The 20,417-nt window shown below is 41.9% G+C and overlaps 1 protein-coding gene across 3 annotated transcripts in view; it reads right to left on the bottom strand.

The window, feature by feature from the left end:
- The window catches only part of fam13b (family with sequence similarity 13 member B), an 80,768-nt gene that overhangs the window by 5,633 nt on the left and 54,718 nt on the right, over positions 1-20,417 (bottom strand). For all 3 annotated transcript variants that reach the window (XM_070837058.1, XM_070837060.1, XM_070837059.1), the window contains exons 8-17: positions 12,262-12,306; positions 7,405-7,500; positions 6,709-6,859; positions 5,453-5,550; positions 4,153-4,201; positions 3,861-3,990; positions 3,172-3,243; positions 1,846-2,119; positions 1,569-1,710; positions 213-294 (exon numbers count right to left, since the gene is read on the bottom strand). In XM_070837058.1, coding sequence (XP_070693159.1) covers positions 213-294; positions 1,569-1,710; positions 1,846-2,119; positions 3,172-3,243; positions 3,861-3,990; positions 4,153-4,201; positions 5,453-5,550; positions 6,709-6,859; positions 7,405-7,500; positions 12,262-12,306 — 1,139 coding nt within the window. The remainder of the gene's footprint in view (positions 1-212; positions 295-1,568; positions 1,711-1,845; positions 2,120-3,171; positions 3,244-3,860; positions 3,991-4,152; positions 4,202-5,452; positions 5,551-6,708; positions 6,860-7,404; positions 7,501-12,261; positions 12,307-20,417) is intronic.

Here is a 20,417-nt window from a genome sequence, read left to right as displayed (position 1 = left end):
GAGAGCCACGTCAACCCCACGGCGAGTGCGAGTGCGTTAGAGCAGCAAACATGCGATGTCGTTACAAAAAGGTTTCGGAGTGGGGAGGGTCAAGCTGTCCGGCGTGGAACAGGATGGCACACGGACACTCTAACCCCGACACACACTCACACCCACACACACACACACACACACTGATAAACATTCACAGGAGGGAGAGCGAGCGGTCGTACCTTTAATCTGCCGGCGGATCTTGGTCAGGTCGGTCATCCATTTGAGGACTTTGGGGTTAGCTGCCTTGTCTCCGTGAGAGGGCTGCAGAGGAGAGAGAGAGAGAGAGAGGAGGGGGGGTTTAAACCAATTAAAGCATCTACCTGTTGTTTTTACTTAGAGAGACTTAAAAATAGTATGTTTTTATAGCATCTGTGACCCCTTTCAGTACAAGGCATGGTTTCCTATATTAGCGGGCTATAAATGGTAAATGGTTCTTGTCATTTCGACCCTTCAAAGCACTTTTAAATTACTTTTATTGCTTTTTACATTACATCCTCGTTCACCCCTTCACACAGAAGGAATCTAAGTTGGACTATTCTATCACACCTTCACACAGTTGGGGTTTAGTGTCTTTCCTAAGGACGGGATCGAACTGCTCCACTCCACCTCTGAGCCACAGTTACAGCTACGATAGTGACGTAAGGCTACGACACACAAGTGTAACCTACAGTTTTCCTTATTACTACATCAATGAACGAGCTGGATCTCAAGCTCTGAAATCAAAAAGCCCTGCAAACTGTCAACCACTCGTGCTGACTTTATTCACAAGGTTTAAGTCCTCTGTCCTTCATCAGGTAAAGTTAATATACCACGAGACGAGGAGAGGGAAGGGAAGAGAGGAGTTGGAGAAAGATGAAGGTCTAAGGACCAAAATGTTGGGAATAAAGTGAGTAATCAAAAGTAATCAACAGTGTGGAGGAGTTTACAGGCTTTTTTGACCACTTTGCATCTGATTAGTATCTTTCAAGGCCAGACACTACAGGCAAACGTCCAAAACACACATTTAGGTGTTTATTTTACTCCAATTTGTCTATTTGCATCTGTAAATTCACATCTTTAAATGCAAAGTTTTTAAAATGAATTTTCTGCCTCACTTTGAGCATAAGAATACACTCACAGACACCAAACTCCTTCTATATTCTGGAGGTTTTCAAAGAGGAATTTGTTCGTATATCATTCACAGTCTGATTCATTGAAGATTTTATTTGTAAAAAAATGTTTTTTATGGCTTTTTAATGGAATAAAAACACAAACTATATCCAAACTGTCTTCTGTAGTATGTCAACAACATGAAACAAGAATTTTGGACCTGACTTTATCCGTAATAATATATGCAATTAAGCGCATGTTTGATTAGATGATGCCTCATTTGCATTTATTTATACATAAAACTTCCATGCAATACATTTTTTAAAAATGTTTTAATGTACGTAATCAGCTGGGGAAGTTTCATTGTGATATCTGTTAGTTTTCTCCACTTAAAAGTAGTTTAGCTCAATAATACGAATACAGTAGCTCCACTTTTCTATTCTTACCTTATAGTTCCTCTCCTTCTCAAACTGCTCTTCAAACTGTTTGATTTTCTTCTTCAGGTGTTGAAGCTTCTTGGTGAGTTGGTGGGTCACTGAATCTCCTCCTCTCATCGCCTCTTTGGAGCCGAACGACGCTCGCCGCGGCCTGGAGCCACAGGGGATTCACAAGTGTGAGCGAACAGCCAAGAAATCCACACATTTCTGTCCCGATCGATTGATGAGGGAAATGACTGAAGGTGTGATTTGTTCACTTTAAGCAGAATCTAGCGGCTCTCCGTACCTCTGTGCTTTGGTGGGTGAGGTGGCGTCCAGGTCCTGCTGGAGGAACCGCTGGGCACCGTGCGCTCCGAAGTCGAGAAAGCGTCGCGCAAGGAGGTGAGGGTGGGAGCGGGACGATGAGGGGGAGGCATCCTGTCCTCCGTCCCCCTCGTCGTCCTCGCCGTCCTCCTCCAGGGGGAGCGGGGGGAGAGGAACCATGCGACCGGCCAGCGGGGAGAGCTGCGCCTCTCCGCTGTCGCTGTCGTCCTGCCAGGATTTGTAAGCCGGGACGGGGTCTGGGGAGAGAAATATAAAGAGGAGCTGCTGATACATCCAACAACAAATTAATTTTCTTCTTCGGCACTCTGCTGACTCCCTCTCTGCTAACGGCGTCTTGACTGTCAGCGATATGCAAACAAGCTGAGTCGAGGGGAAAGAAAAAAAAAAAAAAAAAGAGGGGGGGGGAAGGAGAGAGAGAGAGTGAAGGAGGTGGCGTAAAGATGACGAGACAGGGGTGAGAAACAGACACGCAAAGTCAAGGGGGATAAAAATGTGTTTAGAGAGGAAAGGCGTCCTGATCAATCTGCCCAGTGACCCTGCAGCAGGAGGGAAGAGGAGATACGAGGAAGGAGAAATGACAGGAGTCCAGCGGCTGTGTTATCAAGTCCAAAGGAAGGAAGTTTCACATGCAGGGATTTATTCATTCACATTTTAAAAACGGGAGAATGTTTTAATGAAGCTTCTTGCAAGCGACCACCATTAAACAACCCAGTGAGAAAGGATGAAGGGACGGATGGGTAGACCGGTGGAGCAGTGGACACATATTTAGGGCTGGGTACCGACGGCACCGACAGAACTACTTAGAAAAATGCCTCCTCGTTCGGTATTTTGACAACTAAGCAAAAAAATAAGCTTGCAGCATGCTTGTACCAAGATCTAACGAGGCTCATGATTGGCTGTCTGACGGTCCATTTAATAGAGACATGCAGGAAGAACATGGGTTAGACATGTTGGCCTTGTAGCTCCTGTTAGCGCTGTTAGCATGATCTCTGGTTTAGGATGCAGAGGACGCAGTCGTCTACTAATCTAAAGGTTCCCAGTTTGATTCCGGTGCTTCTATATTATTATTTGTTGATATTATGTTAACAGAAGACTTAAAGTTGTGGTAACTAGGTTTATTTTTCATTTTGTGTGTAAAAATGCCCAAAGGAGCTGAAAAAAAAAGCACACATACAAAAAGAGCTGAACCGTAAAAATGTATTTTTCTTTTTGTTTAAAAGGATTTTATAAAATTGGTTTAAAAAAAAAAAAAAACCTACACCCAGCCCTACAGACGTAAACTACTTACCTTGGCCTTCTTTTTGCAGATGCATACATGAGAAGTCTATGGGAGGGAGGTGGAGATGGGAGGGGGGTGACGCTGTTTGGATGGAAGGAGGACAAGAGGGAGGAAGGAGAGGAGAAAGAGGAGGAGAAGGGGACAGGGAAGGGGGGAGAGATGGCGGAGAAGAGGAGCATTGAGGTCAATCGTTCACCAACATTCATTCAGTTTACGTGATCAGATCAGAGTCCTGCACCCACGAAGCTCAACACTAGAACCGCCCCATTACCAAAAACACACAGGGACTCACTTTAAAGAGCTTTATTTTTTATTAACGGAGCTCGAACACGTAGAAACATTATTTCAGATTTAACTGTGCTGCTCCTCACTCTGCTGACATTAAGTTTTAATTGTTGTTGCTATGCAGAAAAAAGAAGATCATCCACAGCCGCTGATTCGTAGATGTACAAGATGCCGGATGATCATCTAAGCTGCTCACATTGAGTTTATCTTTACACATAACAGTGAATCTATATAATAATAGAATATATTTTACCCATTACACAACTTTCTTGCAGGACTCTGTACTTACTTGAAATGATTGAAACTGAGAGGATAAACTAATTTTGGATTCGTGTTGGAAAGAAGTTTAACAGTAGTTTATTATCTTGTAGTAAAGAGCAGGCTGTGACAGCGGAGACGGAGCGGGCGCCTACCTTCCCACTGGTTGTCAGGGAAGAGCTGGAGGTGGGGGTTGTGGCCAGAGTTTGGTTGGCATGGCGACAGGCGGTTCCTGTTGGCCTCGCTGGTGTTGGCGTTCTGATCGCAGCGGCATGAGCCCGAGTCCTGGAGGAAGAGATGGGGGAGAGGGATTAAAAGAGATTAGAGATGGAAGGAGTGAAGGAAAAAGAAAAGAAAACTGATGATGAAAAGGATGAAAAGTTTTTCTGTGCTTGTAATTCGAATGATTTTGTAAATTTAAAAATCTCCCCACATATTTCCACTTACACAGTCCGTCTGAGTCTGCTCCATGATGATACAGGGTTGATTGTCCTGCCTGAAAACAAACATAGGAAACATAAGACGTACAGGAAAAAATAATTAGAAACAAACATAAAGTGGACGAAATTCAAAACACTTTGACTCCCAAATTGTGATTTCTGGGGACAGACTATTGACATATTTTTTAAAAACGTAAATAAATGTAGAAATACCAGTAAAACAAACCAAAGTCACACAACATGAACCATGTTCACGCCACCAGTGATTCCTTGTGGGGAAAAAACTCACAGAGATGCTGCTTCAGCTGTGGGGAAACCTCAGATTTGTCAACCCTAAAATTTTCCTGAATAGGTGTGAAACAGCATTGGAGCATCGGCTGCCTGAACCACTTTTATGCTGCACGCCGCATCAAACGCGCTACATTAACTACGCTCGTTAGCAATCACAAGCTGAAGGCGTGATCCGGCGCGGCGCACCGTATGTGACGTGTGAGAAGAAAAAAAACGACACGACAACACGCTCTGTAAGTCGAGACGGGCATGATAAAGGTCTGTTTCAGAGGATGAGACAGCGCGTCGAAGTGATTTGTGAACGTGAGGTGTCATGTGATTAGTGCAACACAAAGAAAAGGAAGTCCTCTCCTCACAGGACACACACACACACACACACACACACACACCTATCTACCTCCTCCAATTGTTTCCCAGCTTATTAAATGTAAAATTCAAGCACTTTTCAAGCACATTCAAGGTACCAAAACCAAGAGAAGCTCCTGCAGCTCTATTCTATTACTTGCATCAGGTAAAACCTTAACTTTTACACAGTGGAAGTCAAGGGACCAAAATATTGTACACTTAATAGCTTGGTGTTGGACATTTTTGGACATTTTGGCATTTTCTCGAACGCACCTGAAGGTGTGCATGAGCCAAAACCAAACATCTCCAGACTCTTGAAGCCTTTATCGTCACATCTAAAGTGTGACAGATTCTCTTTACAATCACTGCAATCGCTTTGTATTGTCATACAACAAATAAACAGAACGACGGGATTGTTTCATTTCAAATATTAAAGGATGTTTTTGAATTTAAGCAGATTCCAAACCTTGAAAAAACATAAACTTACAAGATTTTGAACAAAGCCTGCTAAACTCTTACCTCTGGCCTTGATACTACATCTCACTCTAATAACTTATTACACAGTGAAAGTGATTTAAGTGGCATAAAGTACTTCAGTAAAGTGATACTTTAAAGTGATATAAAGTGAAACTGAACTCAAAAAACGGCTCGGAAAAGCAAACTGAGCCCACCTGGCAGTGTTGATGTTGTTCTCAGCATCTCTGACGGCCTCTGCGTCCAGGTCCATTCCCGAGTTCTCCTCCAGGATGGCGCCAGAGTCCAACGAATCCTGGGAGAACAGCAACAGCGAGAATTACAGATAACGTTTGCTTGTTTGGTGAATGGATAACAGAGATGAGGTATTAGGGGAAACACTGGGGACTGAAATGGTAGAAATAATTAAATGATAATTAACTATAATAATAGTTAATCTTAAAGTTCAACCTTTATAACTCTTTGCTCAGGACTTCTTTGTAACTAACACTGCAGCATTACTGATGATTCAAGGCCCTGAACATCCACACTGGAGGTTTAAAGCGTTTGCACGTGTTCTTTGAACTAAACTAAACTGAACTGAAAAGGTTTGCTGGAGGAGGAACGCTGTGTGGCCCTTGGCTGATCTGCTGGACTCAGATTCTAATTTAAAGAGGCGACAGGACACATCTCTCTCTCTCTCTGTCTCTCTGTCTGTCTGTCTGTCTGTCTGCCGTGCTGTCAGTTCCTCTTCTGTCTCCTGGACGTCTGGACGCTAAAACGGTTCTTGGGACACGAGCCACAAAGGCTCAAGGGGGGTTCAAGGGCGGTACTGAGGAAGTGGATTTAATCTCCACTGTCACACGGCTTACAAAACATGTATGTGGAAAATATGTTCACACGCTAATGAAGCATCAAACACATGCTCCTATGTGGCAAATCCTGCTTTGGTTGTCACACAGTGGGTGTGAAAAGGTAGATGTAACTGTTGATTTCAGAAAGTTACCGCGCAGACCCCCTCCGGTCAAACCCGAGGACGACATTTTACACCACTTCTCAGTCGTATCTCATTCTCTCAGCACTCTTGAGGTGGTGAGAACAAAAAAACGCGGCCTGTGTGCATCACTCATTGATCTGTGTGCAGCCTTTTACTTGTTAAACAGGTTTGTTGTTCCATCAGAGCAGAACAAAGATGGACTGTGCTGATGATTACAAACGTTCAGCCTTGGAATGAACTGACGGACCGAGACAGGAATGAGGTTAGTTATGGGAAAAATGCTGATAGCCGACAGAGCAGCTGGTCAGGGTGTTTCCCCTGCATGTGTGTGTGTGTTGGTATCTGATTTCACTTGTGTACACAGGGGGAGACAATCATGTTTGTGCTACGTCCACGTAACATTTAGTACATGTGAGATGTGGACGATTCGAATGTGTGTGTGTGTGTGTGTGTGTGTGTGTGTGTGTGTGTGCAGACCTGTGTGTCTTTCTGGCTTTGTTTCATGCGATGCTCGTGTGCCCGCGTGAGCGACGTCTCCCCTTCGGTGTCGCGGGGACCGTCCTCCGGCTCGGTTTGTTGCCCCTCGTCTCCATGGCAACCCTGGTCTGCAGACTCATCGGGACTCACCCTGGAAAACAAATAATAAAAAAAAAAAAAAAGTTTGTTTAATAGAAATATTGATATTTACTAACTTGAGACACTGAAATGCTGCCGTGCCTTTACGGTGCATGCTAACACAGAGCTGCTTGCCACACAATGTAAAACTTCTGGACATTTTGTTGTAACTTAGAGCTGACTGACCACCCAACAGATGCTCCCATTAACATGTAGAGTTTGCTAATTAACATCACAGCTGTCAGCATGTTTACTGGTAAACCGAACCATCTGTCTGGCTTTGTGTCCTTGTGCACAATGTTCACTATGACATTTATGTTTCCTTAAAGTCACACGATGCCACTTTCAGCCCCTCAGGAATCTTTGCAATGCACGCTTCTACCAGCAGGTGCACGGAGGAGGAAAAAAAAAGACCCCAGCAGAACACAAGAGGTTGTGTTGTGCACACTTTTGACAGAGCTTTGGTGTAAATATAGATATGTTCCCCTACGTGATCCAAGTGTATTTGGGTTTCATGTTTGTGCGTGGACGTTACTGTGTGTCTGTATGCGCTCTCACCCCTGGCTGTCGTAGTTGCTGAGGTCTTGGTCGATGGAGGTTTTCAGCTCAAAGAAATGCTGCTCCACTGCAGCCCTGATGGTTCGCTGAATTATCCTGAGAACACACAAAAAATACCTGATTTCTACGTGTATTCTGATTTTTATTTTTATTTTTTTTAAATCGTGTGTCATGAAGCAGTAAGTTTGACTAAAAAAGGGCATTTCTGTGCTGCTCTTCTGTTCAAACAAACACGCAGTCACCTTGACATTGCAGTTAGTTAAAGCTCAATCGGCGTTTGTGCTTAAAACTGTGTTAAATACTGAGTAACGACGCAGCCCGTGTTTCCTCCACTGGAATGAGTTTAGTTCAAACAGTAATGAGTGTTTAAACTGTGACGGCTCAGGTTAAAAGTGACCAATGCCAAACGTTTTTTCTGTGTTCTCATTAGTGGCAGGCATTAAAAATCCCACCACAGCCAACAAAAATATCCAGGTACACCCACATAACTTAACTTTTGTTTTGGTGCAAGACTTTAAATGGGATAAATTGCAGATTTTCAACCTACTTTGTATCATTATAATGTGGGTAGTATATGCAAATAAACAATGTTTAACTTTCACTGAGGACTCTGTTCAATCAAACAACAGCCGTAGAGACAATAAATGTGACATGACGATACAAAGCCTGTTGAAAATTGACAAAGTAAAAACTTTTTTGATTTCATATTCTGTTTGTGTCCCATATGTGGTCCTAGTATGTACGTCCAATCTTCCTGGCATACTTGACATAAAACTGAGCCAAGCCAGTGTGTTATGAATCCTAAAATGAGCTATTTAGCCATTAAACATCGAGTAATTGTGCTTCCCTTCTCTCTCCCTTAACTTCATTTTTATTTTTCTCTATCTATACTCTATCGGTATCGTTCTTTAGCCGTCCAGGGACACACGGGAAGCAAAAGCAGCACAAAGTGATGTGATAAGTCAATTATTAAGCGAGCTGTAGCCTGGTTGTTGTCACATAAGAAGCACATTTCTCTGAATCAGTCTCTCAGTCTGTCTGTGAAAGAGCGAGAGAGACGAGCAGACACACGGATTTAAATCAGCAAGGACCACAATAAAACCACTCACGCAACAAATACATGATGCGTGAAACCCTCTGATTAAAAATAGCCATTCACTTACACTAAATGTAGAATTCAGTGCTGGAAAATGATGAATCATACTTGCCCATAAGAAATTATACATAAACGATAAGTTAACTCCCATTTCTTGTTGTAAAATGAGTAATTAGCATGCAGCACTTTGCATATTTGGAGCTGTAACCTGTATTGTAACATTCACCAACAAGAATCCACACCTACAAATCTACTTCACCACATTTAATATTTCCTCTTACTGAGAAAAAGTAATAAAAACTCATCACCTTAATGTTTTAACATTTAATTAACTCTTAGGTTTAGCTACTATCCCGTGTTCTACAAATAGGGTTCAATGATGTGTAATGCTCTCCTTTGTTTTCAATTATTGAGTTGTCTTTAATTTATGTGCTCTTCTGTTCAGTTAGACTGAATCCAATAAGCTTAGTGCATTGTTCATCCATTTAATTAAGATCTTTGTGCTCGGAGTAAGGTTTAGCTGTACCCAGTAATGATGCACAGGCTAAAACCTTCATCTCTGGAACCACATGTAAGCCTCCCAACATAATCCCACATGCCATCGGCCTCCTTTAATGAATAGAAAGAGGTCTACAAATCAATTAGCAGACAAATAACTGGAGCTTTCAATGACAAACTTGTGTGTTGACCTCAGTGCCAAATTCAAAAATGCACCTGTTACGTACAGTAAGAGATGTTTACTAAAGGTTAATAATGAATCAAACAAGTTGAGGGCCTGATAAAAATGTTTTTTTTTTCCCTTTCTTAGCTATTTTACAAGTAAAATAATAAGTCTAGTTGTGACAGGATTATTCATTCTTAGAGCCAAGGAGAAGGAGAGGACGTTGAGGCCTATAAAAGGTAACAACACACTCCGACCTCTTCTACGCTGACATGCAGCGGCTGATCCACAGGCTCTGCTGAGACTTTATTTAACTTGTCTGGCCACGTGTTTGTGATCGTACTGAATCTCTCCCTCCATTAGTCTGGCTTCTCGCGGCCCGTTAGCTTTGTTTCTCCTCCAGCTTAGGCAGCAGTAAAGGTTGAAAAACTGGTATGAAAAGAAAAAAAAAGACATTAACTGGGAAAAACTCTGCTCCTGATGGATCCTTCATCGTCAGACTGGGTGTGTCTGCTGATACAACATAGCAACACCAGCTAAAGTTACATGATTTTAGATGGGAGACTTGAGGCTGGAACATAACTGCATCTGGGCTTCACATCCGTGGCCATTTAAGGCAAAACTCATAAAAGTTATTGGCCTTAGATCAAATAAAAGTGTGTGAGGTTATATCAGCCGGACTCCCACACAACTGTGCGCACATTTCCCTGGACTGTCAGCCCACCTTTGCCTGCAGCAGCAGCTCAAGCTCTCACTGTAGGAAGCTCTGCTAATAATAACTATCCATCACACACAAACACAGTTACTTAACACATGAGCGGTAAGAGATGATGTGTTTGCATTCTTTCACACACACACACACACACACACACACACACAGTCGAGATAGGCACAACGTTAGAGGGTTGCATTGGGAGTGGGACCCATGACAAATAAAAAAACACAACAACAACAAAAAAAGATAAAAGACGCAGGACTATATATAAAAATTGTGGAAATGAGTTCCTTTATGAGTCAGTGATCACACAGTCTTGAAACAACGGCTGGCTTATCGAGAACAAACACCACGTGAAGGGATCAGACACTAAACGCTTCCTCTTACAGGACTGTGAGCCAGGTGGACTGAACCCGAGCACGTTCACTGGCATTGCCATGGATACACATACATGGTATGGTGGCCCATGAGGGTCAAACGGGACAATCATTTAACCAGATGACCTAAATATGAAGAGGAGGGAGGATGTAATTTCGCTATGTAATTACGTCCAGTGGGAGCAGGTACAGTTTGCCCACAGTGGGTGCAGCGTCAAACTTTTACAAATTCAGAAAGATTAAATTCAAACTTTCACTTGAGGAGGTTTATGTTTTAAACTGGCTGCCCTGTTTGAGATGGACTGAGCAAAACAATCAAGTTCCTCAAAGAAGGTTAAGGGTCAAGTTAACAGTTTTCCTCCCTCTTTTATACTCACTAAATGTTTTTATTTATTCTTATGTATTAATTCATTCTAATTTGGGTAAGAAAGCATCTCCATATTAATTTATCTCCATTTAATTTTGGTTTGAATCCATAAACATGGATTTACCAAACAGTGATTTGCTTAATTTTAAACCCAGATTTACTCGTTTTAAACCCAGTTTGATCTAACCTAAGGTTAAATTAGGTGTTGGCTCTTTCCAAGCCTCTGAACAGACTAGAGGCCTTTTGAACACATTTGACATTAATCACAATTAGAGACAAAAGGTTTTTGCTTATTTGGATGAAGTTAATAAAACTGATAAACTTTTTCTTAAAATAAAAAGCAAAGCTAAAGAAAAGCCACCCTGAAGGAGAAACGTAACGCCAATGTGTTAGAGCTGAAACAATCTGCTGAATAATTAATTAGTCGATATTAATATTAATTAGCAACTAATCTGATAATTGACTAAACATTCCCGAGGTCCTGGTTCTCAATTGGGAGGATTTACCTCGTTTCTTTTGACGTATCCGACAGTGAATTGTAGATATATTTGGGTTTTGCGGTGATAGTTAGAATGAAATAATTAAATTAATAATCAGCTGATCAATTGATCATGTTGACGCCAACAAATACACATAATAATATCAACTATGAGGATTTTCGCAGGACCACTCTGCTGCTTATAGATGCATTAAACTACTACATTTAGTTTCCGTGTGTTGACCCCACAGCCCCTGAAAGTCTTTAGGTCAGTAAACTCACTACAGCGCCGTAGAAAATGCTTTGACTCTGTGTCTAAGTCACTGACTTTGGCCTGACAGTCATGTGATTACTGAGTTCATGTCCTCGGGGCTCTAAAAGCACCGAGCCGTGCAAAATACTTTAGTTTTGCCTCATAGTCAAAACACGAGGCCGGTTCTCCTCCTTCCTCCTTATCACTTCCTCTCAACCTCATACCTTTCTACTGAATCCACTCTTCTCAGCGCTGCCTGCACTTCTTCTGTCCTGAGTCCAGTTATTTTATCCTCCTCTCGAGCAGATGGTGCCTCACTCCATCTTCAACCTTCAACTAATCTTGTTGTCTCGCTCTCTCACCTCTCGTTTGCAGGTTTTATATCGTCCTCTTAATAAAATCTGCAGGATGCAACTGCTTATTTTAAGATTTTTAGTCGTTGCTTTTGCCGAACTCATAGTTGGCCAAGTGGAAAAGCCCAAATGCACCTTCTTCTACATCCTGACTACATGATTTAATGTCTCTTCTGTCGTTAGAAAAAGTTAAATATTCCTTAAGCGCTTCATCTGTCAGTTTGTCAGTATATTATTTTATATGTAAATACTCTTCAATGCACCAATTCTTTAAGCTAAGCACCTTGAACATCCTTCTTATTCTACTTCCCTCCCTGTTTTATTTCATTTTATTCTTACTTTTTTTGTATGTATACATTTTCTTCTTCCTGTTTTTTGTACTTGCATGACACTGGTTACCAACTTGTGGTAAAAATAAATCAAAAAAAGGTTTTCTCGAATTACAATGTCTTATTCTAGCTGGAATTTAAGGTGTGCATGTCTTTGAGTTTGTGTACAGTAAGAAGTGTCTATGTATGTTATCATGAGAGGATGAAATTACTGGTGTGTGTACTTACTCAGCAGAGTCAGCAGGCAGGATGGATATAGGGGAGAGGTGGGAGCTGTAGGGAGACAGACAGAGGGGAAAAAGGACAACATGGTTAGAACATCACGTACTCCTCCCTTCCCATACTGACATGGCGTGACCTCGGAGGAGTGAGCGTCGGACAGCGAGAGTCAAAACAGGGAAGAAGAAAGGCAACGACGACTGAACCGTGAACACATCCGTCCGTACTGTGAATTCTGTCTGTGTTGAAAGAATAAAGAATCAAATAAAATAAAGATGTGTGCGAGCCAGCGTGGTGAGTTTATGTTCCCGCCGCAGCTGTCTTCTAATCTAACATCCCTTGTGCCGAATGACAATCTCAAGAAATGCACACACACACACACACACACACACACACACACAAATACACAAAGTTTTAGTCCATGGCGCCACTCTGGGTGGGCAGTTTGTTATTTAGGCTACAGAGCTCTACTGAACCCTGCTGATCAGATAGAAGTGTGTGTGTGTGTGTGTGTGTGTGTGTGCGTCAAGTCATATTTGTTGTTCGATGCTCTTCTATGAGCAAGGAAGTGTGTGTGTGTGTGTGTGTGTGTGTGTGTGTGTGTGTGTGTGTGTGGCATGAGCAAGGCTGCGTCCGTTGATTCAGCAGCCTGCCGCTGGCCACACACACACACACACACACACACACACACACACACACACACACACACACACACACACACACACACACACACACACACACACACACACACACACACACACACACACACACACACACACACACACACACACACACACACACACACAGGCACGACCGGACTCCAGATTTATATAACACTCCTACACACACAACACAAGGTCGTTCACATTATGCCCAAGTACATGGGTACATCTCATACATACTCTGAGAGTGTGTGTGTGTGTGTGTGTGTGTGTGTGTGTGAGAGAGAAAGAGAGAGAGAGAGACTCGGGCGGTCAAACTCATCTCATTAGAAAAACAGCAGCTGACGTTATGCAAGCTGTATGTGTGGATGTATATTGGCTCCTTAACACAGACAGCCACCCACACACACACCCACACCACACACACACACACACACACACACACACACACACACACACACACACACACACACACACACACACACACACACACACACACACACACGTAGATCAATACAGACTGAATTATTAATGGCAGACAGGCCATGATAACGCCCTCCATCTTTACTCTTCTTCCACACCTTTTCTTCTAATCCTTCCCTTTCCATTTCTTCTCTACCCTCCTTTCTCTCTTCATTAGCTTCCCTTTCTGTCATTAGATTATTATTTTTTTGGTTTCTCTCCATTTACTTTTCACTTTAGATCATTCTTGCCAACCTATTTCATCTGTTCTCCCTCCCTTATTCCATGTTTCCCCCCTTTCTCTCATCCCACCCTGCCATGATTTATACAGATTTTTTTTTTTTTTTTTTATATTTCACCTCTGCCCTTTTGGAATCCATCTTTCTATCCACGGCGTTTCTTTCCTCTTTAATCTCCTCTCCTCCTCCCGTGCAGGCTTTGAAGGTAACAAGCAGCTCACATTCTCTTTTCTGACACTGTAACCTTGATCGGGAACATGAGTGCGATTGAGAGACAGACAAAAAAGAGGCAGAGAGGCACGGGTGTTGTGGAGATCAAAACAATACGCCTGCCAAAAAAGCCTGGAAAACAGCGGCTGCGAGGGAGGACGAGTAATGAAATATAAAAACAAACATAATAACAAAAAAACAACCTTTCTTTAATCTGCTGCCCTCCCAAGCGGACCGAGGAAGCACTTGGATAACGTCTGTATTTTGTCCATTTGGCTCCAACATCTGACAAATATTCCACAATTATCCGGACTGAGTTCATATCAGATCTTTTGTCATTTGAAACTCATTCTCCTGTTCAGTCAACACAGCGGACTGCCCTTTAAACGGGAGCCCACCCTGCAGGCTCCCCACAGCAGCAACTGGCCCTACAACCACTGATAACATCTGGCAGCAGGCTCTCCTGCTGAGCTGCGCCCTGAGGTGGCTGCATCTCTAACAGTAGATCCTTGATAGGGTCCTCACAGACGTTACATAATCTCCATGTGCCTTAAGTAGCGAAGATAATATCCTACCTTACACTATTCTGCCCCTGAAGACTGCAACTTAAGTTGTTGTTGTTGCAGCCTGAGGGTGGGAGATAATTCAGTCAGTTCAGCCCTAAGAGATCATACATGACACCCTTTACGGGGCCCTTCTGGGCATTTCTCCCCCACCCCCCCCTGGGAACACCATGAAGGGCAGATGGGACTAAATATTCCAGCTTCCTGATGCAGCAGAAAGTGGTTTAGATCATGTCTCAAGGTGGAAAGCTTCTCCTTTACTAATCAGCGCGGCTATCATGCCAACGTTACACCAGAGGACAAAAGCGAACACTGTCACATGCACCGAAGATTTCAGGTTAATCAATCAATCAATCTTTATTTATACAGCGCCAAATCACAACAGCGTTATCTCAAGACGCTTTACATGAAGAGCAGGTCTAGACCAAACGCTTTAATTAGAGAGAGAGCCAACGATTCAGGAATTCAACATTAAGGATTCAAGAATCCCCACATGAGCAGCATCAGATGTTATATTGTATATTGTTTACATGGGATGTGATCTAACACGGTCCGGTGCACCAGAACATTTAAACAGCTGTGCCTCTTGATAATAATCAATAATAATAAGGTGGTTTTTCCAGCGTTTTTTTAATTTGTTCTACATTTTCATGTATCCCGGCTTCGATAATTTTTTCATGGACTTGTTTGAAGAGCTGGCTGTTTTTCCTGCTGTTCGGTTCTGTCAAGATTTTGTATGAAAAACAAACAACAACTCTCCACAGGAGGTCCAGTTCAGCTTGTAAGCTGCCATGTTGTTAGATTTGGGAAAACATGAATCCACATGCCTTTACGCAGAGACATAGTCGGGCGAGCACAGAAAAAAAAAAAAAAAAAACTCTGCCATGAAGTAATCTGGTTAAATCATTTACATGGTACAGTTTTTCGTTTTTATCTGTGTATGAACAGGTTTAAAGTACCCCGTTACAACCAGGTGAGGTCTGATTATTGCGAGTGACGTGTTTATATTCTGTTTGTGCATTTACACAGATAGTAATTGCAACACGAGGCTCCATGTGAACGTAGTTAGTGTGTCGTACAGCTCACCTTTGGTTCAGACAACACATCAGTTTCACACACTCACGTCTCACCATTAATTAGCTTTTAACAAAACATGAGCAAAGTTTTGAAATCTTAAGAGGATTATATTTAAATCTGGAACTACAATATACACACAAGGAACTGGATGCACTCCTAGGGACAACTGCAATGTTGCTTTTGCTCTTTTTAGAGTCACTTAACACCCTGTGAAAATGTAGTTTTTGCCAACCTCCGCTAGTTTAACTTCTCACTTTGCTGCACTGATATTGCACTCCAGGGTGTGTCAGCACACTGTGAGATAAATACTATTAATAAATCAGAGAGGGCAGTAAAACCCCTACTTTTTAGCCAAGTGTCAAGTTAATCTTTGATAGCTTTAAATGTTTTGGCTGTTATTAGATTAAAGGACACTCAAATAAAACGATAACCGCTGGTAATTTCAATGATCTATGCTGGATTGCATGTGTTGAAGCTAACAGTACGCACATTTCTTTTTAAACTTAACAACAACATGACCATTTTAAGACACATGAAGGTCAGATATCTATTTTTGTTGCTGACTCTGGCCTCAAACTGACACGTGTGTGAATAGCACTAGTTGGCCAATAAAGGCTTGGCTTTCAAAAGTGCTCCAAGTAGGTCGGATTAGATCGGCTGCTGCCCTACAGCCACGACGACTGCAGCAGTAGCCGAGCGCGGAGATAAGACCTTGATAACATCTTAAGGAGTCGCACCTTTAGCTACCTGTTCCTTGGCAGTCCTACTGTAAAACCTTTTAAAGCGACCTAAGCAGACGGTCACGTTGCCTGTGAAAATGTTACAGAAGCAAACAAACATGTCGCTTCTTTTCAAATTTGATTCAGTGCCGACGACAGGCGGGAACTGTTCATTACCACCGCCGCTGCCCGCTGATCCAATGACTTTGATTCAAACTGTGATTAGTACACATTACTAATTAATTTATCAATTTTGATTTCACTGATTGTTTTATCGACTGCATCCTAAAGGCATCTGAGGTGAGTGGCAGAGGAAAATTAATTCAGATCACATCAGGCTAATCTGCGGTCTGCTAACCAGATCCCTGGACAAGGAAAATCTCTCTGGTGGCAGATTACAGCACTCGTAGGCAGACGTGCATCACCTGAGGGCTGAAGTATATTGTTCTCCTGATTAGGAATAGTAAAAATAAAAGATATTTATAAAGCAAATCAGTAAATAAACATTAAAAATCAACGTCTATCTATCCATCTAAGCCGTGGAACAACCCTCATGTTAATACTATGGTTCTTCTTTAATGTCGTGACTGTTACGATCCTGCTTTAACACCATAAGAGCTTTATACTTTTCTAGATTTACTACTTATCCTTGAATGTGGGATGCAGTGTCTGAACATGCGATAATGGCTCTACAGAGACTCTAATTTATAACATAAACTAATTACTGACCTTTAAAAGACTGGTGATATATGAATACTACTATTACCCTGCATGTTGTACGGGTAATTAAACCATTAGGAATTCGTGCACGGCTACATAAAACTGTAGAAAACTAAGAAATACCATATTTTCTTTCTGCAGTGGAGAATATTAGGCTTCATATCATATTGTAGTGCAGCATTTTCTATCTCCAGAAGGTTTGTGACCTTCATATATTAGCAGATAAAATCATTGCGTAGCCCCGGCCTTTAATATGGATATTATGAATATGACTGAATATGTATTATTATTATTATAATATACTGAGAAATTCTTTGCTACTCTGTTCTTGCTGAAGTTCTTATCTCTTAGTCTGATTTTAACAAAACATGGCTCAGCACAGCTTCCACAGTCTCTAGCCAGAGTTCATTTTGGTTGCTGTGTAGGCGACTAACCTGAAGGTAACGTAGTACTACATTTTACATACAGTATATAGGGCAAGAGTATCAGCTTCACACAGCTAAGAGTGCATACTGCAGAGCTGCAATGCTGTGCTGTGTTATCAGAGGCCTCATCTCAGCTGACTGGGTGACTAAACAACGACAACATCTCAGGATGACTGTGGCCTCGTCTGCTGCATTATGTTAGCAGAGTAAAATGACACGAGAGGGGCTTTGTGCTCCCGCTGCAGATGGTAACGAGGAAAAGGGACGATCAAGGGTGTCCTCACATCATTTACAACAATTATTCTGATAGTTTGATAAAAAAAAAGCAAACAAAGAGAGTGTGCATATGTGTGTGTGCGAGTGTGTGTGTGTGTGTGTGTGTATGTTTAAGGTGAGTTTGAGGTTAGTTGTGATTCCACAGAGGTGCTGGTGTCAGCAAACCTGTCTCTGCTCCGTTCTGGCTGGAAGGTACTACAGACTGCTGCAGTCTGTGCATCCACACACACACACACACACACACACACACACACACACACTATTGTCTTTCTATAGTAGTGAGGACACTCATTGGCATAACCTTAGTCATCACAGCCAAATGTCTAACCCTGACCTTGACCTACTTCTAGCAACTTAACCTTAAAACCAAGTCTTAACCCTCAAACAGTTGTGAGGACCAGACAAATTGCACAATGGCTTAAAACCAAAATGTGCACTCATACATATACATGAATTCATATCACACACGTTTATCAGTATGCACGAGATGACACATTTTACTGGCTAGTAACCTCCTTCAAACACTCACACACTTTCCCTCCGTCTCTCACACGGGCTCACAGAATCCTAAACACCATCTTACATTTCATAAACAGCTCTTCTCGCTGCCTCTGAAGCAGCAACCATTTATAGTCCTTAATGTCTTGGACAAGAAACCCTCTCAGACATTTACATTCAAGCGGTCCACAACTCCAGGCCAAAGGTTTTGGATCGGCGTTCTCTGCATGGACGCTATTTGTTCCCATCAGTGACTTCGCATTCAGGACTATAAATGACCAGTGCAGCTCCCCTGCATTCATTTTCCTTTAATCATCCCACAGACGTTTGGCCATCTGAGAATAATGATCTGTTTTGTTTAGTCGACTCAACAAATCGTCCACGGCCCCTCTCTCCACCTCCTCATCCCTCCTTCAATTAATCATTCCTCCTGCACAGTCATGAGGAGCTGATGCAAGATTGCTTAGAGCTTGCACTTTAATTGCTATTCTTTTTGGCACTGCCTGTGGATTTGTATACCGAGGTGAACTATATTAATAAAGGATGTGTGCGCATATGGCGTCGCTTAAGATTTCCTCATGGAAAACTGTAGAAAAAAAAAAACTGTACAAACATGTTCTGGATAAAGGCTGCAAATAATTATTATTTTATCAATTTAAATATGGCTTGATTTTATGTCAATCAATCATTTAGTCTATAAAATGTTTTTTAAAAAATGAAGAGGTGAAAAAGCTAATATCCTACCAAGAGTCAAGAATTAAAGACAGTCAGTATTTTTTTTAACCAACAATCAATAATTTCAGTAATTTTCCAAGCAAAAACTTTCTCAAACAGATGTAAATCATCCCTTTTGTTTCACCTCTTTGCTAACTGACACATAAAGAAAACATTTTCAAGACTAGTTTTCAAACTGACTGCCAGGAGCACCTCAAAAGACTTTGGTTACTCAATAATGGTAACTGTGAAGTGCCCCTAGCTGCTAGAGATAAATGCCTCAAACATATCAAAAGGTATGATTGACTGCCGAGGCCTTAATTTGAGAAAACGCTCCTTAATCCTTTCGGTTCGAGGCCAAAAGCTGCATCAGTTTTCTCTCATAACTAAACACTGAAGAGGCTTAACAACACAGAACGGCTGAGAGTAACCTTTACCCAGATCGGACCACAAGGGTTAAAAATAAACACCTGGAATTTAAATAGTTCAATATTAAAATACTAAAATTAACCATAAAACAACAGAGGGAACTATTCACAGCCTCGTTTCCCATTAAGTAGAACTGGATACAAGAAAACCTTTGATGCTCACATGTTTTATTGCCCCACTAACACATAAAATGGACTTAGAAGCTGCTTAACAGCACATTTTGCTTGTAATGACCAGAGCTACTGATAAGTCGATTGACAGCCAGGTGGATCAATTGGTTCATGTTCATTTAACCAGTGGACGGGAGGCCGGCGTTTCACTGGAACCGACAGGGTTAAAGGGCAAAAACTGCCATTTTCTGCCCCTCTATGGAGAAAATGCTGACACATCCTCAGCCAGCCCCCCCCTGTTTTCTTCATACTCAGATTGCATAACACAATATGAGCTGTTAAGTAATGCCATGACCCCCTTTTTCTTCATCTTCTTCTGCTGTTTCTATTCCTGTAAAAAGAAAAGACGGGCTTCCTCGAGTCTCTTTCATCTCTCCCTGGTATCAAAACAATGAGCAGGAAACACAATCCAACCTCATTTCCCTCCATTCTTCCATTCATAACAAAAAAAGGATTTAAAATCACTCGACATGAAGGTTTCTATTAATTCATTCCTGCATTCACAAGTTAATCCTTTCTTCGAGCCTTCCCCTCCCCTCTTTTTTTTGTAAATCAATCCGCTTCATTCATCCAATTTCTTGCCCCTTTTTTTCCTCTCGTTCACCCTCCATTGCTCATTCATTCATTAATCTATCATCCAACCACACATTTGCATTCTCCTCCATCCATCCATCCATCCATCCATCCATCCATCCGATCAGTTATTCCAGTCAGACTAGAGAGTTACATAATCCTGATGTTTACCTCTGCAGCAGAATGTCACAGGCCATTCTCATTTTTTCCAGCTGTGTTTTCTCTCCCTGTGATCTCCTTCTTGTGTTGTTTTGGGTGTTTTATCACAGTGGATCCGGGATGTAGGTGTTTCAGTTCTGTGTTTCTGTCTCTGTTGTGTCTCTTCTCGTTCTCCTGCCCCGTGCGGTCAGCAAGCTAAACACGAAGGTTATTAAAGCTGTTTTTCCTGTTGTTTTTTTTTTTTTTTCCTGCCAAGAAGTCAGCTTGAC

Source organism: Pempheris klunzingeri, chromosome 9, assembly GCF_042242105.1.
Source record: "Pempheris klunzingeri isolate RE-2024b chromosome 9, fPemKlu1.hap1, whole genome shotgun sequence".
In the NCBI taxonomy this organism is placed as follows: Eukaryota; Metazoa; Chordata; class Actinopteri; order Acropomatiformes; family Pempheridae; genus Pempheris; species Pempheris klunzingeri.
This window is presented reverse-complemented; position numbering and strand designations above follow the sequence as displayed.